Source organism: Oratosquilla oratoria, chromosome 16 (assembly GCF_046742065.1).
Source record: "Oratosquilla oratoria isolate Oo_2021 chromosome 16, ASM4674206v1, whole genome shotgun sequence".
Classification (NCBI taxonomy): Eukaryota; Metazoa; Arthropoda; class Malacostraca; order Stomatopoda; family Squillidae; genus Oratosquilla; species Oratosquilla oratoria.
Genome location: NC_134792.1, coordinates 60,150,618 through 60,172,443, shown reverse-complemented (window position 1 = coordinate 60,172,443; position 21,826 = coordinate 60,150,618). Strand labels below are relative to the sequence as shown.

Genomic DNA, 21,826 nt, shown 5'->3' with positions numbered 1-21,826 from the left:
TTATTTCTGGTAAATTCGTCATCAGATTCACGTGTGTTGATGTAATTTCCAAATTGCCTGATGTTGAATTTTCACTTTTTTTTTTTTTTTTTTTTTTTTTTTTTTGGCATTAAGCATTTTATCTAAGTTGTCTGTGTTCAGGAAACTTCTTATTTTTTGTTTTCAAAAGAATGAATGAGGCAAGCATAACAGTTTTGTCATGAAGTTTCCCACCAATGGAAACAGGGGTGTGCCTTTCTTCATGTTCTTTACTTCCATCCAAATTTCCAAACACTAGTGTCGCTCTGAACATTCATTTCTCTGTTAGGTAGCAAATGCCATTCAGTCTCAGTGATGTTGAAGTCACTCTCAGTGACAAGATTTGGAAAATTTTGTGTTAATAAGGCAATTGAAGGGATGGTTTTCATCCAAATACACTGAAGATCCAATGCTTTGATATTCAAATAATGGATCAGTGAGATTAAATGTTGAAGCTGCGATGTTTTCTCAATATAAAAATCAAGACCTATTAGCCTGAAGTTTACAAGATCCTGTTTCTCGATAAAATAGCATGTGCGAAGTGCCGCAATTACCTGACCATTTGTACATATTCTCTATGGGAAGAAAATTAGCCGGGTCTCTTATTTTCACCTTTGTAAGTTCTTGAACTCTAAACGGACCCCAGTGAAGGATCCCTCTCCTGTTTACCTCTCTCTCTCTCTCTCTCTCTCTCTCTCTCTCTCCATATATACATATATATATATGTATATATATATATATATATAAATATATATATATAAATATATATATATATATATATATATATATATATATCTATATATATATATATATATATATACCCTTTTGGGCTACAGAGAGCAGGATACCTAGTCCCATCCTCTGTCCCGTTTTAGTCGCCTTTTTGCGACCCAAGTGGGAAAACTCGGCGGCAGTATTCTTTCCTCCCCTACCACAGGGGATGGAGGCGAAAAATGGAAATGTATGTTTGGAGAAATGGTACAGGACAGTATAAAGAGTTAGGAACAACATAAATAGTTCCTCTAACACAGACAAATTTATGTATGGCTCTGGTCCGTAGGGGCGCCCCATATAGACCCTAAAGTATCATTTGCATGCTACAGAGCAGATTTTAACCTCAGAAACATGTAGCCAATGCCATAGACGGGGCCTGACAGGAGATAGGGATAAATGGAGAGTGGCTGTGTATAGATTATACTGTTTTGCAAGGAAGAGGGACGGGTATGAGGGGTAGGTGGTGCTTATGTGGAAATGATATTTTGACGCAGCCCGAAGGGATTTCTCCCCGTTTTATTTATTTATTTATTTATTTATTTATTTATTTATTATTATTATTTTTTTTTTGCATGAGGGGATGGAGAGGGGGCGGGGGTGTGTGTGTGTGTCACCGATTAAGTAAAGTGGTCTTGCCGAAGATACTGTGTATTACTACATTGCAATACGGAGCTGCCTAGTGTAGGCCTTATGGTCTCTTGCAGTCTCCTTTATTCTTATGTTCTTATTGCTTCTGACCCAGGACGGGCAGGATACAGTAATAACCCATCATCCAAGAGGATCTAAGATGAGAGGAAAGAAAGGGTGGTGGAGGGGAGTGGAATGGGTGGGAGAAACGTGCCTTTGTCTCAACTATTTCCTTATAAAGAAGGAAAAAGCTCTTGGTATATAGATGGATAAATCGGCCTTAAAATTCTGTCTTTTTCGTGTTTCTATCCTGTTACCCTGCAGCTGGCAGCACTGGGCATGTGTAATTATGGTTTATGTATGTGTGAGATGTGACGCTGGATAGATTTTGTTAACTTACTTAGCTGACATATCTTAGGACTACTTCTACCGTCTCAAAGGTCGTGGTGTTTCTGTCAACTACATAGAGCAGGTAACCAACCCGCTTTGCCACACTCGTCATGCTCTCCACCCTACTACGAAACACATTGACGTCTGCAGGGGAACTAGGAAGAGATGAGAACAATTGAAATGAAATAATGCACTGCGATTACACTGACGCAACTTAAACGCAAACGCACTCCCCCCCCCTTCCCTGGAGACCAACCGTCTTCCGACGTTTGAAAAATCGGTTACACTGAAGACCACAATCCTTCTCGGCGAGACTGGCAACAAGGCAAATGAGCCAAATCGTGGTACGTATAGACGTGGACTCTCGTTATCTGTGCGTGCGTTTGTGTGTTAACTCATGACGAAGGTAATTCTTCTTTTGTCAAATCCAGCTACTCACATAGTATGCTGTGGTCTATTGACGCTAAATGTAACAGGGGTATACAAATTGGTACTAGAATTTGATAATGTTGCCTGAGATTTCCAATGTAATAAAGTTGTATTTCGAGAAATGTGTATTAGATACGATTGCCAAATGTCCCATATGTAATAGTATTGTTCCCTGCCCCGCACTGATTTTTTTTTAGGAGCACTCCAAAGTTCCCGTATTAAGTTAATAAAATTTCGCAATAAGAACATATATTTACTACCTTCTTCTGGTTCTTAAATGTAACTTTATAAGTAGTTATATTTTCTTTTCGCATATTCTTGGCTAGACAGTACCAAGATCTATATACACCAGGTCTAACCGTTTGAGCCGTTCTGCGCAGCTTCTGACGTCATCTGGTTGGTTCCGTTTTCTCTTTGTGAAACACTGAAGAAAACTGTGAAACGCCAAGGAAGACTGGAACTATTATATTTTCCCCCCGTTATCTCTCTCTCTCTCTAGCTCATTGCTATTATCAGTGTGTGTGTATTTACCTAGTTGTATTTACCTAGTTGTATTTTACGGGAAGGGGAGCTATGCTCGTGGGGTCCCGTTTTCGTATCTCATTTTATCTAAACTATTTTTAAATTCATGTATTGTTTTTGCACACACCACTTTCTCATCTAACTTGTTCCAACTGTCTATTACTCTGTGAGGAAAGCTGTTCTTTTTCACATCTCTTCTATAGCTGTCTTTTTTTATTTTCTTTCCATGTCCTCTTGTATTTCTGTCATCCCATTTTATCAGATTCTCTCTATCAGTAATTTCTATGCCTTTCATGATTCTGTAAATAGCTATCAAATCTCCTCTCTCTCTTCTTTGCTCTAGTGGCTGTAGTTCAATTTTTGCTAGTCTCTCTTCATATGATAGTTTTGAGAGTGTTGGTGCCAATTTTGTAATTGCTCTTTGTAATCTTTCAAGTTTTTTATGCATTTTTTTGCACTTGGTGACCATATCGTTGCTGCATATTCCAATCTTGGTCTTATCAGAGTGATTAGAATTTTCTTCACCATTTCTTCATCCAGGTATGTAAATGCCACTTTGATTGTTCTTATTAAATTATAGGTTTCTCCAAAAATCTTATTTATATGTTTTTCAGGTGACATATTATTCATAACAATGACTCCCAGGTCCTTCTCATTTTTTACTTTTTTTTTATTCCTTCTTCTCCCAATTTATATGATCCTGTTATTCTGTTTTTACTTTTTCCAAATTCCATTATACTACACTTTTTTGTATTGAACTCCATCTCCCACTTCCTACTCCATTCCTGTACTTTATTTAGATCTCTCTGTAGTGATTCACAATCTTCTTAGGTGTTCACTTTTTTCAATAGTTTTGCATCATCTGCAAAAAAGCTCATATAGCTTTCAATTCCTTCATCCATATCATTAATATATATAGCAAACATTATGAGTGTTGATCTCTTATCACTACTCTCATTTTTCTTTCTTGCAAAAAGTCTTCCATCCAATTTAGCAGTTTTCCCTGTATTCCTCCTTCAGTTTCTAATTTCTTAAGCAACTTCTTATGTGGTACTTTGTCAAAAGCTTTTTTTAGGTCTAGAAATGCACAATCAGCCCATCCATCTCTTTCTTGTATTATATCTATTAGCCTTGAATAGAAACATATTAAATTGGTGACGCATGATCGTCCTTGTCTGAATCCAAATTGCCTTGGATTGAGCACGTTGTTTTTTTTTCTAAACATTTTACCCATCTATTTTTGACAATTCTTTCACAAATTTTTGCTATTGTACTTGTTAGAGAGACTGGCCTATAGTTGTTAGGGTCTTCTTTATTTCCTCCTTTATATATAGGTACTATATTTGCTTTTTTCCAATCTTCTGGGACTTTACCTTCTTTCAAGGAACTGTTTAGTATGCTATGTATTATGTCTGCCAGTTCATTCCTGCATTCTTTCAAAATCCAGTTTGCTATTTCTTCTGGTCCATGTGATTTTCTGACATCAAGATTACTCAAGTGTGTTAATATTTCATTCTTTGTTACTTCTATTTCTTCCATAGGGGGACTTTCTCTTTCCATTCGTTCTCTTCAGGTTGTATGTTCTCCCTTGTAAACACTGATTTAAAATGTTTGTTCATAATTTCCGCCATTTCCATTTCCTCAGTGTATTCAACTCCCTCTTGTCTTAATTTTTCCAAGTCTTGTTTGTTTTTCAGTTTATTGTTTACAAATCTGTAGAATAGTTTTGGTTGATCTTTACACTTTTCTATGATATCTTTTTCATATTTTCTCTTTTCCTCTCTGCACGTTTGTACATATTCATTTCTATAACAGGTATATATTTTCCATTTTTCAGGTCTTCTGTCTTTTTTCCATCTGGTCCAGGCTTTGTCTCTTTTGTCTTTTAACTCCCTACAGCTTTTGTTGTACCAGCATTTTACATATTCTTTTTCTTGTTTTTGTCTTGGGACATACTTTTCCACTCCTTTTTTGTAAATTTTTGTCAAAATATTCCATTTCTCTTCTACTGTTGTTTCTTCTTTGTATATTTCTTCCCAGTTTTCCTTTTGAAAGAATTCTCTTATTTTATCAAAGTTTGTTTTTTCATACATCATTCTTCCTTTTCTATATTGTTCATTTCTTTTCATATATTTTTCTTCATTAAGTTCCAGTTCAATCAATATGTGGTCACTTTTACCTATTGGTATTTTATATTCAATTTTGTCCACTATTCTAGGTTCAGATGTAATTATTAGGTCTAGTCTCGATGGCTCTTCTTCATTTCTATACCTAGTGTTCTCCTGTATCCATTGTGTCATTGTATGGTCAGTAACCATCTCAAGTAGAGCGTTTCCCCATGAGCCGTCTCCACCCTTTACTGTCATTTCTTCCCAGCAGATTTCTTTGCAATTAAAGTCGCCCATCATAACTATTCTTCCTCCCTCTTCCATTATCTTGTTTAATGCTATCTTTGTGTCCTCTAACATACTTTTATGTTCACTCTCCTCCCATGAGGCTGTTTTCGGGGGCACATAATTTATCACAAACTTTCTGCTCTTCTTATCTCTGTCTTCTACTTCCATCATTACCATCTCTACTGTATTCTTTCCATATGTGACACACTTCACGTTTATATCCTTCTTAGTCAGGAACATAACTCCACCCCCTTCCTTTTTCACTCTGTTTCTAATCCAATAATTATATGCATCATGTCCTACACTGTTGGGTGGTAGTGGACCTTTTAATTTTGTTTCTACAATTCCCATTATGTCTGGTTCTTTTTCTTTCAAATAATCATTCAGCTCATTCAATCCTGTTATTAATCCATCTATATTTGTGTAAGACACTCTTAGTTTTCTGCCACTTCCATTGTGTTCTCTGTTTCCCTTTTGTTTTTCTCTTGTATGTCGACTTTCTTTAGTTTCATATTCACTACTCTCCAATAGAATCTCTCTTTTTCTGACTCCGTTCTTTTCTCGTTTTTTTTCTTAGCTTCAAGTCTTTTCTGTTTTTCTTCCTCTCTTTCCTCTTTATTCATTTCCCTTTTTATCCATACCTTTTTATATTGTTCACTTGTTGCTAGTTTCCCTGTTTTGGATAAGATATTCTCAGCCGTAGTTTGTGACCTGAATTTAATCTTAATTGGTCTGGTCTTGTCTGTACTATATTTCCCGAGCCTGAATTTCTCTTCGATTTGTTTAATTATTTCTGGTTCATCTTCCTGAACTAATTCTAGTAAATTTCTTACTTTTTCATTTTCCTCTTTGATTCTTGTGGTTCTATCTGGGTTATGTTTCTCTTCCATTCCTAATATAATTATACATTTCTTTCTATCTGCTAAGTCTCTTACTATATTCTCCTTCTGTCTCATCACTTTAATAACTGAGTTTTCAGTTTGTTCATTCATTTGCTGTCTGATTATGTCAGTGAATGCAATTTTGCTATTTTCTTGAATTTTTTCCAACCCTCCTTGTTCTCCTTATTATTCTCCTTTAAGACTTTATTCTCATCTTTTACTTCTTTTAACTGTTTTTTTAATTCTTCAATTTCCTTAGTTAAGTTTTTGTTCGCCTTCTCTAGTTCTTCCAATTTTTCAACTCTCCGTATAATATTGTTAACATGACCGAACCTACGCTCCAAGTCCTCGATCATCTTATCGAGTTTCTCTTCTAGTCTTGTCAGTCGGTGGGGGGGGGGGTTGTGTCCCCCCCACCCTCTTTAAATCCCTGGAAAATATTCTCATCACTTTCTACTGTATTGTTCCTATCTATACTTCTAATCTTTACATTTTTATTAGACATTTCATCGTCGTCGGGGGGCCTTTTGTTTACCTTTCGCCTGTCTGCCTGGGCCAAGTCTACTCCTTCCTCATTTCCTTCCATTTCTCTCAGTAATCCCTCCCCTTTTCCTCTCTCCCTACTTTCCTACTACCCCACGAGCAATTTCCCCCCCACCCTGTAAATACAATAGGCACTTCTCTTTGCGTTGGGATCCACAAAACTAAAATTTTCTTCAGAACGTCTTCTAAGCCGTCCATTCGTTGAAGTGTGTGTGTGTGTGTGTGTTTATATACTTGTATTTTACGGAAAGGGGAGATATCGTCGTGTGTGCTTATATGTGTACACGTTCACATTTGTGTGTGTTTGCAGGGAAACGATGAAAATTAACATTTGGCTTACTTCCTCTTTGGTTTGAGCCACAATCCTTAATGTCACAATAAGCCATATTGTCAAGATCTATATATACCGGTATATACAGATCTTCATTGTCAGAATATAACTAATTGCGTGGAGCGGTGCGAGCGGAGGCAGCAACATACCCAAACGATGCACCAGGTACAACTAACAGCGATTGGACGCGCGAACCCCACTTTGAACAGCCAGGTGACGTTCACGGGGCCGCTGCGCCAACACCCACGAAATTCGGTCGGAAGTGGTTAGACCTAGTATATATAGATCTTGGACAGTACCATCTCCGACTCGGAAATTGCGATCCCGGGTTATAGTGTTGTGCGTACGTTCATAAACAACGATTTAGTGTTCAACCCCCGTACAGATCTTATAAGTAATGATGGGCTCGAAGCTGTGTGGGTAGAAATATTGTTACCTAAATCGCATCCCATCTTATGCGGGGTCTGTTACAGACCACCGAAACAGATGTCCTTCTATAGCGCATTAGAATCTACCTGTTTCAATCGGGTCAATATGCATGACCAAGAAATTATTATCCTAGGTGATTTTAATACGAATCTGGCAAGTACAAATAACAACCTTATTAAGGCAATGAGAGACTTGCTAATATCTCATGGCCTGACACAACTGATCGACGAGCCTACAAGAATAACAGACCCATCCAGGTCCATCATGGATCTTATCCTGGTCTCCGATCGTAACAAAACAACGCAGGCTGGTGCTTGTGATTATGGTCTTAGTGACCACAAGCTCATATTTTGTACTAGGAAAGCTAGGAAGACGATTTTCAACAAGCACAACACAGTGAAGCTTCGTTCCATGAAGCATTACTCACGAGAACATTTTGTAGATGAACTGGGTAGGACAGACTGGTCGCCAGTTCTAAATTGTACCGATGTTTATAAGGCTTGGTCTAATTTTAAGTACACGTTTCTTACTATTATAGACAGAGTAGCGCCTCTCAAAGAGATACGAATAAAACAGAGGACGGAGCCATGGATGACTAACAAAGTACTGGGTTTAATTAGAGATAGAGACAGATTTATTGCCAGATTTAGGAAAAGTGGAAATCAGGAGGACTATAATGGCTTTCTGTACTATAGGAATCAGGTGAAATATTGGAAGGAAAAAGCCAAAGCTGATTATTGTACTAAGATGGTGCACCAGAACAAACACGATCCAAGGAAGCTTTGGCAAACACTAAAGACTAGAAGTTCACACAAAGCCTAGTAACAAAGTAGACAGGATAGGACTCATGATAAACGGCGAGCTTAACTCTGATAGGAACACCATAGCCAACCACTTCAACACCTTTTTCACAACCATAGCCACAAAACTAGTTAAATCCCTCCCAACGGGTTCTGGGAAGTTTGGGCTGGGGTACGTTCAGGAATACTATAAAGACAAGTCCACAAAGTGTTTCAAACTACATAAGACCACTCAAAAAGAAGTGTTTAAATTACTGGCTAGCGTAAGTGCCAATAAGGCTACAGGGTTAGACGACATTCCTGCGAGGTTTGTTAAGGATGGAGCCACAATTATTACTCCCCCAATAACCCACATAATAAATTTGTCTATTGGTTCAGGATTTATCCCAAGCGACATGAAAAGGGCTCGGGTAACACCTCTTTATAAGAAACATACAAAAACTGAGGCAGGTAACTACAGGCCTGTTTCAATTCTAGGTATTATTTCCAAGGTGTTGGAACGTATCGTATACAATCAGTTAGATACCTACCTAAGGGAACGTAATCTACTATACGGTATGCAATCAGGTTTTAGAACGAATTACTCAACAGACACCTGCTTAATATACCTTTACGATCTGATAAAACAGGAATGCGACAGAGGTAATTACACGGGTTTAGTCTTGTTGGATCTACAAAAGGCATTTGATACAGTGGACCATGATATTTTATTAAAAAAAACTTCAGGCATTAGGAGTGGCGAATATTGGCTGGTTCAAGTCCTACCTTACAGGTTGCAAACAACTAGTACAGGTAAATGAAGCCTGCTCAGATGACAGAGAGATAACTTGTGGTGTGCCACAAGGTTCTATTCTAGGACTGCTACTGTTCCTGGTCTATATTAACGACATGCCAGGTGTGGTAAACTGTAAGTTACTGCTATTTGCAGACGACTCCGATCTAATTGTCTCAGGTAGGGACCCAGTTGAAGTAGAGGAGAAACTGAGTGTCGAACTGTCATCGGTCCAGGAGTGGCTCATAGATAATAGACTGTCTTTACACCCCGGTAAAACGGAAAGTATTGTCTTCGCAGCAAAACCCAACCTCAGGAAACACAGCGAAGTACAGGTCAGATGTGGGGTTAATGTCTTGGAGTCAAAACAAGAGGTAACCTATCTTGGAATACCCTTAGATCAGTCCCTCTCAGGGAATGCCATAACGGATAAGATTGTATCCAAGTGTTCACATAAAGTCAATTTTTTGTACAGAAAAGCCAGAAATTTTGATCTGGAAACAAAGAAGCTTCTGGTCTCAGCCTTGTTACAACATCACTTTGATTACGCTTGTAGCTCTTGGTACAGTAGTTTGAGCAGAAAAAACCAGTCCCGGCTACAGGTTACACAAAATAAGATAATTAGATTCATACTAAATTTACCTCAACGTAGTCATATTGGTATTGAAGAATTTAGCAGAGTAGGATTGTTACCTGTAAAATATCGTATCCAGCAGCTGAAACTAAACCAGGTTTACAATGTCGTTCATAATTCTGCTCCCTCATATGTGAGCTGTAATTTTACATTATCGGCTGAGAATCGAACCCGGAACAGTCAAGAGTCTCTTATTGTACCTCATGCAGGTCCCTTCACCAAAAACAGTTTTCACTTCACAGGTGCTCAACTATGGAACTCACTACCTGTATCCATTAAGAAGTCAAATAGCAAGGTTACCTTCAAGAAAAAAGTCAAGGGTTACTATATGTCTCAGCTATGGACAGAGAACAGCCTTGATTTTGTGTACTACTAGCTTAGTGAGGGATACCTGATTCCATGAATAATACCATCCAAATCTGCATTCATTCATAACTGTTCTGACCTCCCACCCTTTTTTTTCTGTTCTTCAGAAGTTTAGTTTAGTATAACAATGATTGATGTTTACAAATTGGTTTCCACCTTTGTTTTGCCAGTCATAATATGGTATATGTCTCAGGTAGGGTCCGAGAACAGTTATGATCTTACCTTTTTCCTCGTTCTCCTTGTTGTTTTACTCATTCGAGTACTGGTCCCCTGTACCCTACCTCTGGTGCTTCAGGTTATAATGTACTACTCTCTAGTGCTCATACTAATTGCCCACTCCGTCCTGAGATTCAGGTTAGATGTTAGATTTAATTAATAGGTGACCCTAGCTGCAGTGTAGCATTCACTATAACTACATGTTGTTACAGATGTAGAATATTGTAGTATATAATTAATGGTACTACTCTGATAAAGTACTCACTCATACATGTTGATACAGCTGTAGAATAATGCAGTATATCATTAATGGTACTACTCTGATATAGTACTCACTCATACTGTTTTGTTACAGTTTAACATTATTTTGTTGTTCCTTTGCTTAATGCAATGTTCCTTTTTGTGATGGTGCTCAAATTTTTGGTCTCAATATTCCTATGTGTACAAACATTTTAGTAATATTAGCAAAACTATAACAATGTTTATGTGTCATATGTGTTCTGACTGGTATTACTCATGATTGTCTCTGGTCCCCTTAACCCCCTACGTATGTTGTCAGTGTGACTTAGTGTAGAATAACAATCTGATGAGGACCACAATGGAAATAAGCGTACATGCTTTTTGTGTTATCCTCGGCAATTTGCATTTATTTTTCCGAACTATGTGTTCTTGTCATTATTTGCACTTCATGTACATTGATTCATTGCCAAATAAAGTCTATCTATCTATCTATCTCTATCTCTTGATTTCAAAGGATTACAAAGAAAGTGCATACCGAAAGGAGACCTTTTTGGTCCTTAACTAGGTCGGATACGGAAAAAATGATAAATAAATAGATAAACGAATGAGATAGATGAATAGATAATGACAAATAATAAACAAACAAAAATAACAATAATGTTGCTGAGATGACTGTGGTGATAAGAAAGTTCCTCCCATAAAACTGTCCACAGCTATCCAGAAGCAAGCTCAACAGAAATTGCTTCCTAGGATCATCATTATTCACCCTTGCCTCATGTTCACAAAATCCATAAAACTTTGGTCAACAGGATTCAAACTGTTATTTTCCCCCCCTGCTGGTTTGACACTCGATTCTCCTGTTGGTTTGACACTCGATGCTCCTATGCTTCTGGTGGCAGGTTTCCGTGGAAGTCTTCTCCATCCTCAGATACTTGAATGTCTCCTTGCATCTTTTTAAGGGATGGGAGATTGCGTACAGGAGGATGCATTATGCCCGTAAGAAGTACAATGAGTATATGCCAGTGTGGCTCCGAAGGGGCGTATTGCGCTCCACAGGGCGAAGACGATGCCACGCCCAGTATAAGTGTATTTGCAACTCTACCGCTACGTGCCCTGGGCGCGGTTACGTGCGTGTGACGTCGACATATTTCCGAATGTCTGCACTTCTACTTACGTTCCATCTTATTCCTAATAGATGCCTGTTTGAGTCATTATTATGAATAATATGTCCCCTGAGAAACATATAAACAAAATTTTTGGAGAAACTTATAGTTTAATAAGATCAATCAAAGTGGCATTTACATACCTGGATGAAGAAATGGTGAAGAAAATACTAGTCACTTTGATAAGACCAAAATTGGAGTATGCAGTGATGGCGTGGTCACCAAGTACAAAAAATGTATAACAAAACTTGAAAGAATACAAAGAGCAATTACGAAATTGGCACCAACACTCTCAGAACTATCATATGAGGAGAGGCTGGCAAAACTTGAGCTACAGACATTGGAGCAAAGAAGAGAGAGAGGAGATGATAACTATTTATAGAATCATGAAAGGCATGGAAATTATTGATAGAGTGGATCTAGTAAAATGATATAGTAGAGATACAAGAAGACATGGAAAGAAAATCAAGAAAGACAATTATAGAAGAGACCTGAAAAAGAACACCTTTCTCCACAGGATAATAGATGTTTGGAATAGGTTAGATGAGAATGTGGTGCGTGCAAAAATGATATACGAATTTAAAAACAGTCTAGATAAAACAAGATATGGAGATGGGATACCACGAACATAGTTCCCCTTCCCATAAAATACAACTAGGTAAATACAACTGGGTAAATACACGCCCAACTCTCCATCCACAAGAGTTGGAGTAATGGCTCACAGTGCAGCAGTTGGTCTATTGTGGTACATAGCTGCAGTAGGCTACAGTTACTTGAGGAATAAAACCTTAATTCAGTTGACTTCTGGTTTACTTCACTGCTCTTCCTCAAATTTCTTAAAATCAATGTAACTGTAGGGTTTGGTGTGGGTTTTTTTATGCTTGTATTCCTTTTGCAAACAGTGTAATTGTATTTTTCATTGCTGTAGGTTATGGAAAGACAAAAAAATTATATGAAAACAAAGTCATTCCTAGCATTATTACCAGCATTTGTTTGTTTGCTGAATTATAATATAAAAGTATATAGAACTATCATGAGAGTATATGTACATTCTAAATATTTTATAGAATTTGTGGGGCTCATTTTTCAAGCTATGCGATTTCATACATTGGGGTACTGCAATGCATTTTCATGCATTGAGGTACATAAGCTAGGTTGTTGATTCTTGAATAGAATAATATTTCTTTTAATTTATTCTTTGTTGGAATTTGGGCAGATTTTATCTACACCTGTCACCATTGTATAATTTCTCTCCATTCGTTTGATATACTTTTAAACTCCTTTCCTCTCACACTACTGAAGAAACATTTGTTTATATAATTACAGGTGGGATGGTTGCTAGCTGGGTGGGTTGGAACATTGCTACTTGGAGTGGTTAAGTCCTGTCTGGCAGCAAGCGAGTTCATGGTAAGGCCATTCTACATTTCCTACTTCAAAATGTCCTGTGTAAAGAGTATTTTCAAAAGTATTCACAGGGTCTATAATTACAATATTTCCATTCAACTTTCATCTTGTCTATTATGCTTTACATAACCATTCTTTCTATACTTTACTTCATTGTTATTGTATGACAAATTGCATAATAATTATCTTTTTAGTCATTCAGATTTCTGTGGTCACACAATATATTCATTGCATAGTTTTTCATGAAGTCAAAATGAAGTACAAATAATAACAAAAATAAATCAATAAAGAAATGAATAAAGCATTTTTTTTTCTTCCATTTTTCATATCAATTTTTCTGATCAGGGAAACATTTAACAATTTACATCTGCCTTGTTATCATATTTTCATAAGGGATAATCAAACAGAAATAACATTTCTACCTTTATTACCGCATTTTTCTTTATTGATAGGAATAACAAAACTTTCATAATAGTTATGATTGCAAAGATTTAAAATATTCCCATCTACAAGAAGCAATTACTGGTACAAAATAACTTACTTCTACATCACAATGTTTGAAAGAGAACTACTTGACGTGAAGCATATGTCTGCAATGACTGATGACAGCTGTATCTGAAATCATTCCATGTCTTTTGACTGTGAATGTTATCAATTAGACAAAGCACTACGGTACAGGATGTATGCAAGCCATGCTGGACACTACACATATTAGAAAGAGGGTTTGAATGCAGATTTATCAACCTGAATTTTCTCTAGAATGTTGTCTGGTATCTGGTTCAAAAACACATGAACTGAATATTTGAGTGTTTCCACTTGAAATACCATCTTTGTACCAAATCCTGCATCTATAAGGCCTTCAAGGACAACTCCCATTATCTTTCCTAATCTGACTGGATTATAATTTGAATCGCTCCAGCTGATATTTAGTGGTCCTCCAAAGAAGCACACCACACCAGCCTCCTTAAAATGCTCCAGAGAGTTGGTTGTTTTAGATTTGCACAAGACTTCAATACCATCTTTTGAAAATGTTTGTCCCCACCATCGCATCATCTCCTGCACTTTACTCTTGTCCAAAATTTCAGAGTCCCAGTCCGACACATTAATACATACAGTCAGGTGCAGTTTACTGAAAGTTTCAATGTTGTCACAAAGAAACAAGAAGCTCTCATATGAATTTACTTGCACATATGTCACACTCAAGGTAATGCTGTGCTGTTGTACATAATGAAGAAGTTGAGTGAATGTAGCATTGCAGGAAGCCACAGGTATGAAAATAAGAGGAGGAGGAGGAAGCTTAAATTCTTCCAAGAAGGCTATAAACTGGGTATATTCACTAATATATGACAGCATAATGTCTCCATATGATATGTTTGTTTCAACACCACTGTTTCGCACCCCTTCCAAGAAATTCTTCATTAATTTTTTTAGGATATCGTAATTGTCAATGTCTGATTTCCATGTCAGTATTGGACCTGGATCATTATCCAGAACTAGTGTAGTAGCCTGGAAATATTCCCATGATGATGTCACTGCTTTGTGGTATATTTTAAGATTTCTGACTTGTGCAGTTCCACACCTCCTTTTAGCCCACCACACACCCAACTTCTTTGCTGCTTCCATGAAAGTTGGTTCTTCTTCCCAGCCCTCAAATGACACCATAACTTGATTAAAACAGTTAGCAATGACATCAATTTTATCAGCAAATAAGATGAGATCACAGGGTCGTAATACCTTTAATGTTTGTGAAATAAAAATTGGTGACCCCAAAGAAGAACTAAATGTTGCCACTTCCAAGAATTCTGTAGAAAAGATTCCTTCTTCGATTTGAAGATGTGGAGGAAGCTGTAGGACTGAGCTTTGTTTCTCCCCAGATGGAAAAAACCCTTTCAAAAGATCAAGCAGAATTGTACCACCTAATTGGTAAGCACGACTGACAGACAGTACTGTCTGCTTGCCAGCTCCAGTCAAGCCCTCCATGAATTTTGTTAAAAACTTGCTAAGTACTTTGCCATCACTTTGACTCCCTTGGAATCTTACTGCTGAATTACCACCAAACTCACAAATAACATCAGAAGAACATTTTCGATGGAGACAGTTTGGTCTTGTACATAATTTCCACAAGAGCTCCAGTTTAGTACTTTCACTTGGAAGTGAATTGGAAGCCCACCAATTTCCAAACTGTGTTATAGATTTTATACTAGATTCCTCCTCATCCCAGTGTGACACTACAATACTGACATCTTGAAAATGTTTGCTAATGTTCTGAACATTATTTTGCAAAAGAGCAAAGCTTTTGGAATCATACACACGGAGTTCATCCACATGCAGAAAACAATTATTTGCAGTGACATGATTTAGAAGTTCAATAAATGTTGCATCACACACCAGATGGAAGAGCTTTAATTTTTCAGGAAGTGGGAAAGGAAACTGCTTAAGGGTAGCCAAAAGTTGCATGGCAAATGGGGGGTAGAATCCACGCACAACACTGAAATCCATATTTGTTATTTCTGCCTTCTGAACACCTGCAAGGAAGTGTCCCATCATTTCCATCAGAGGTGTGACCAAGGATTTTCCTGCTCTGAAATGTATTATTGGTTTTTCATAGTATTCTTCCACATTGGTCATTCTGCACTCTATTCTAACTATAGTCTCATCACCGTTGAGGGCTCCTGGCCATTCAAAGTAACTTATAATATTTTCCAGAGGTGTGTCCTCAATAGAAGTTACCCAGGAATAACCCAGGTCTTTCATAACATCAGCATTTATATCATCTATTGCAGTATTCAGATGCAGTGTTGTATGAACACCTTCACTTAACATAAGTGCCTTTCCATCTTTTGCCAAAGATTCTATGTCTTCTTTACTTTTCACAATAATAAATAGATGAATAGGGCACCCATATTCTTGGAGCCGGTATGGGAGTTCAAAATCATGATCTTCAACAAAACAAGGTGTGAAATGATCATCTGGAAACACATGAAGTTCTGTACACCTTAGTAGGGTCATTAGTTTTCTGTTAGATATGTAGTAGTATTCTTCATCTGATATATATTCCAGGAAATCCCCAGTGGCTTCAATCACAGTCTCATTTTCATGGGACTCACTGATCACAATTGAGACAAAAGAACAATGTAAGTCATTGTACTCTGATTGAGAAAGCATAGTTGCAACAACCGTTTTCAGTGTCTCCTTGCTTAGCTGGTTTTCAATAGAACATAAAAGACCAACAACAAACCAAAACACACGGACATATCTGTCAAAAAATTCCTGTAAGTAAATACTATCTGGCAGAGTACCATGAACACACACACAGTTTTGCAGAAAGAATGCAGCAAAATATTCATGAAATGTTTTTGAGGAAAAGCACCAGAGCTCAACTTGTTTTCCATCAGATCCATAAAGTGTATCTTTTTGAAGAAGAGATGAAACACATAAATTGACATCAAGGTTAAGTGCTTGACAAAGTTGGGTGAGCTGTGCAAAACACGTATCATCTAGATGAATTTGATTCCTTTGTAATAATATCAGTGCCTGTTCACCAAGTTTGTTGACAAATTGGTAACACTGAGAAATATAACTTTCCAAGGGTTTTGTGGAATCCTTTTTATGATGATGCTCTGCCAATTTTTGAACTGTTATACTAATGGTTTCATAGTACAAGCATGTAAGAGTTTGTATCTGCTTAGTTTTGGTTTGATCATGGTACCACAATACTGTGTACATGGTTAAATTTAATGGATGACGCAAAATTTCTTGAAAATTGTCTGGTAATGATTTAATATGAGCTTTAAACTCCTGTAATGCTGGTTTCCAGGTCTCTTCTGATTTATATAAACTAGAAAAAACCTTTTCCACATATTCCATTATTCTAGTAATGCAAAAACCATGTAGATCAATCTTTATGTCTAAGAAATCCTGAAGCCCGCACATACTTTCATTGTTTTCACTAGGAAAATGAACAAAGTTGTCAAGCTGCATTGTTAAAAGTAAGCGACCTTTAGGAAATGATGTTAGCATCTCACTGACAAGACGTTGATGATTTTCCTTTGTTCCATCATAATCATCAACAAGGAATAGAACATTGTAGTTTTTAAGTATTTGTAAGACTTTTTCTCCACTCTGGTCTTTACAGGACTCTGGGAGGAGGTGCTTTATCAGATGCTGCCCAAGGGAAGTGGTGACATACCGACACTGGATGAAGAAGACAAAGTCAAAATTCTCAAGGCCAGGGAAAGACTTAGGGTCTTGACTCCAGGAGTTCAGTAAGTGTGAACAGATGCAAGTCTTACCTGCCCCAGCAGGGCCTAGCAGTGCCATTACCCTAGGGGTAATACTCATTCCTAGTGGCTTAAGAGTGAGCAATTGGTCTACATTTATATCATAGACTTTATACACCAGTTTGGGTGGAGTGAAGGATTTATCAATGGTGATGTTCTGCACGATGTCATCACTGTACCATGTAGTGGGAGCTAATCTTTTATGTTTTTCATACTTGATATGTAGCTCTTTCTGCCATGCCTGCAGTTGATCCTCGGACAGAGGCAGCTGCTGATCGGAACTGTAAAGAGAAAAGAGATAAAAACTCATCAGATGACTTTCATTAATATAAATGTATATATTGTCAAAACTTGTAGCTTTTCAATCCTTTCTCTGCATTTAACCTTAGGTGTTAATTCTAGCTACTACCAAATATTTTATTCCAATTAAAGGAAATTCTCTCAGCAGTGAAAGGGTTTAAATTCTGTCTTGATCCTATCTCAATTAATCCCCTTTCTGCATTTTACAACTTCATTCATTTGTTTTTAATTCTGCTGAGGGGAAATCCCTCTACAGTGAAAAGATTAAATAACCTACTGTAAGCAGTTAAGGCCTGGGCTTGATATCTAAGTTGAATAATTGGTAATATAAAACAATGTAAAACAGTCTTGTAATCTCTTACATTGTACTCAACACATAGGTAGCAATTAAAATACAGATTATCCTATTAACTCTTTCGCCTCTAGCTGGAGGTGTAGCTCTGAGGCACTCAGTCTTAAAACCATCCAAGATTTCTATTAACTTTCTTCTTTTTCTGATACGGAGAGCTGAGAATTAGTGACTGTTCTCCTGCTAAACAGTTACAAAGAAACATTCCATATTAATACAACATAGACTACCCCCATGGCCCAGTACTTTGATGTAGTGGGGGCTTGCATGTTACAAGGATGGGCTGAGCTGTGCCAGCTAGGTCCAACAATGCTGGAGAGGTCAGCCCTAAGCTTCCAGACAAAATCTGAGCTGATGAATCTTTGTTGACAACCTTGAACTGATTTTGCCTATGAACAGAAATGCTTTGAATTTGACACTTTCACCCCCTGGCAGACCCTTTGGGGTGCAGGTCGTGTCTGTTAAGAATCGGAGTCCAGGGAATTGGTTTTAAGTCCCCTGTATTTGCATGTAATAGGAGGCACCAGGCCCTGGAGCCGATGGTGGGAGGGAACATTACCCCACTGACCAGTGTATACCCACCCTAAGAAAGGCAGCCCCTCTCTAGTAGAGGACTGGTCCCCACTGAAACATCTTCCCATGTTGAGTCTCATGGGATAGGAACACTGATGTCCTCCTACAAGAGGTTGATGGACTTGGCTTGCTACCTCCATATCTATGGATACCCTGAAAACACCGTTGACGACTTCTTGCTTGAACAAGGATATGACTTCAGACTCCTCTGCAAACACGACTCCAGGTCATCAGGGGGATAATACACTGGGACACCAAGGTGGTAAATCAGCTGGTGTTTCAGAAAACTTAAGAGTGTTTATTTGCAGTAACCTGGATTTTGCTATGAATTTTGAAGTGGCATTGTTTATTGATGATTTTGTAATATACATTATGATATATGATGCCCTTTGTTTGCTGATATATACAGAAATCCATCAATGATATATCTAAATGGGCATCAAGGAATGGTTTTGAGTTCTCTACCATGAAGACAGTGGCAGTATGTTTCACAAAAAGTAGACATGAGGAGGTGGTGCCAGATTCTAAACGGGGAAATCTTGCCTTACCAAGATGAAGTAGTTTTTAGGAATAACTTTTGACAAGAAGCTGAATTCGTTGAGTCACATTGATGACTTAAAATGTAAAGTAAGGAAGTCTTTGGAGATATTTTAAGAGTAGTATCTAGTTTTGATTGGGGTGCAGACAAAAAACCCACTACATATGTATGATGCATTTATCGATCCAAGCTGGATTATGGCTGCCAAATATACTCCTCTGCTTGCAAGACAAAACTCAGAGAACTAGATATTGTTCACAATATGGGCCTAAGAATATATTCTTGGGAATTTTGAATGTCTCCCATTGAAAGTATTTATGTTAACACACATCAGCTACCATTAGATCTTTGCAGAGAGGAATTAGAACTACGTTATGCTGTAAGAATTGAAAGCTCACTAAATAACCCACTATATAGATTACTGAATCAAATACTCTCTATTAACTACAAAATAAACTCTTTAGCCCTTTCAAATGTGCCTTAAGGAACAATTGGATAATACTATTCTCACTGAGAAGATCATGCCAGTACAATATCCTAAACACCCTCCATGGCTGATACCTGAAGTGGAGCATTGCAGCATGAACATCTGTTAAAAGGATCTCCACCACAGCAAGTACAGACAAAATTTCTAGAACATGATCATAAACGTTCACTATAAACCCACTGTCGGAGAAATAATAACGGAAATAAAGGGAAACTGTATGTTTCGACTACTGACTGTAGTCCTCTTCAGCAGAATGCTTACAGAAAGTTAAGATGCAAGTGGTGAGGTAGTACATAAAAGGGGGATGGGGCAAAGTAGGGGGACTCAGGTTACATGCCCTTGAAATAGTCGGGTCACGGAAGGACAGTTAGTGCTATTATGTCCGACCGCTTTTGACAATAATTTGTTTACAGCTAGCTTCGTAATACAATCTGGGGGCCATTGTCCTTTTGAGGTATTAAAATTAGGATGATGTTTTATTAGGGAAGATTCTACAATTTTCCTTCGATAGCTACAGTGTGATTTAAAAATAATTGATGCATTATCCCAATCTAATCATGCCAGCCAGAAAGACCATAGATTAGATTGGGATAATGCATCAATTATTTTTAAATCACACTGTAGCTATCGAAGGAAAATTGTAGAATCTTCCCTAATAAAACATCATCCTAATTTTAATACCTCAAAAGGACAATGGCCTCCAGATTGTATTATGAAGCTACCTGTAAACAAATTATTGTCAAAAGCGGTCGGACATAATAGCACTAACTGTCCCTCCGCGACCCGACTATTTCAAGGGCATGTAACCTGAGTCCCCCTACTTTGCCCCATCCCCCTTTTATGTACTACCTCACCATCCTATATAAATTTGCATCTTAACTTTCTGTACGCATTCTGCTGAAGAGGACTACAGTCAGTAGTCGAAATATACAGTTTCCCTTTATTTCCGTTATTATTTCTCCGACAGTGGGTTTATAGTGAACTTTTATAAATGTGTTATAACATACCATTTTCCAAATGATCATAAACATTCCAAAGATTTCAAGATATTTACTGATGGCTCTAAATCTAATGTAGGGGTTGGATATACAGCATTCACTAGAGAACATTATGATTTGGGTCGGATGTATAATTTGGCTTCTTCTTTTACTGCAGAATTGACAGCATTAATTCATTCATTGAAATAGGTTATTACCACTAAAGCCAAGAAATTTGTAATAAATACAGATTCCAAAAGTGCAACTGAAGCCATATGTCAGTACAATCCTTTCCATCCTCTAGGGAGTGGTTGCATTGTGTCTGTGCTCGACACAAATCTGTGTACTTTTATTGGGTCCCTTCCCATGTGGGAATAAAAGGAAATGAGTTTGTAGATGCCAAAGCTAAGGCTGCTAGTATGGTTAATCCGATAAATTTTCCAAATTTTCCCCACTTCGATCTGTATCAACCCATTAGATCGTACATAGAAATGGCCAGACCGATGGATTTCCTTCTTCTTGCCATCAACAAGAAATATACAAGTATTTGACCAAATGTGCCATTCAGGCTATCCTGACCGGAGAACAAAGATTGTTTTAGGAAGACTGAGGATAGGCCACTTGAACCTGACTCACAGGTTTTTACTGAAAGGCTCTGATGCACCAGAATGTGGTCATTGTGGTAACCCTTTGTCTAATGAGCACATTCTGGTGCTCTGTTGACTATATGCTGCTGTGCAACATAAATATGGGCTTGCAAACAAGCCAATATCAAAGATTTTAGAAGGCAGTGCTAATATAGCCTTGATAAATTTTTTTTTAAAGGAATTGATATATTCAATAAGTTATTGCATTCTTATTTTTTATTCTAATTTACATTTCATGAAAATATATACTCATATATAGCCCTGTGTTACTATACATTATTTTAGTTATTTCATAACATCATCATCAACTATCTTTAATAACCTCACCATCATTATAATAATTTTTCATGATGGTGCTGAATGACCCTTTGGTGCTTGGGCATTGGCCTAAACCCTATATTCCATCCATCCATACAACATAGACAGTACAACCTTTCTTCCCAACAAGATCAGTGTGAAAGCCCAATAACTGTTGCTTGTTACTGTGGGGCTGCAGGTTAGTGAAACCCAAGCCAACAGTCATCATTTACCCCATCTATAAACCTCACTTTTATTATGTTCACTCCATTCACTTTTGCTTTCCACACTCATTTTTGCTAGTCTGTCCTCACTCATTCTTTATGTATGCCTGAACCATGTGCTAGCTTTCTTTCCACCCCTGAAGAGAAGATCAATAATTTAAGGAGGATCAATACTCTAGCATACTTCTCACAAATATCATACAAGTGCTGGAGGAATTT

General features: G+C 37.5%; 1 protein-coding gene across 1 annotated transcript in view; it reads right to left on the bottom strand.

Annotated features, from left to right (window-relative positions):
- Positions 1 to 13,345: 13,345 nt before the first annotated feature.
- Positions 13,346 to 21,826, bottom strand: part of LOC143034062 (uncharacterized) — a 37,214-nt gene continuing 28,733 nt past the window's right edge. The window contains exon 2 of the mRNA XM_076199961.1: positions 13,346 to 17,496. Within this exon, the coding sequence (XP_076056076.1) occupies positions 13,647 to 17,496 (3,850 nt within the window). The 3' untranslated portion in view covers positions 13,346 to 13,646. The remainder of the gene's footprint in view (positions 17,497 to 21,826) is intronic.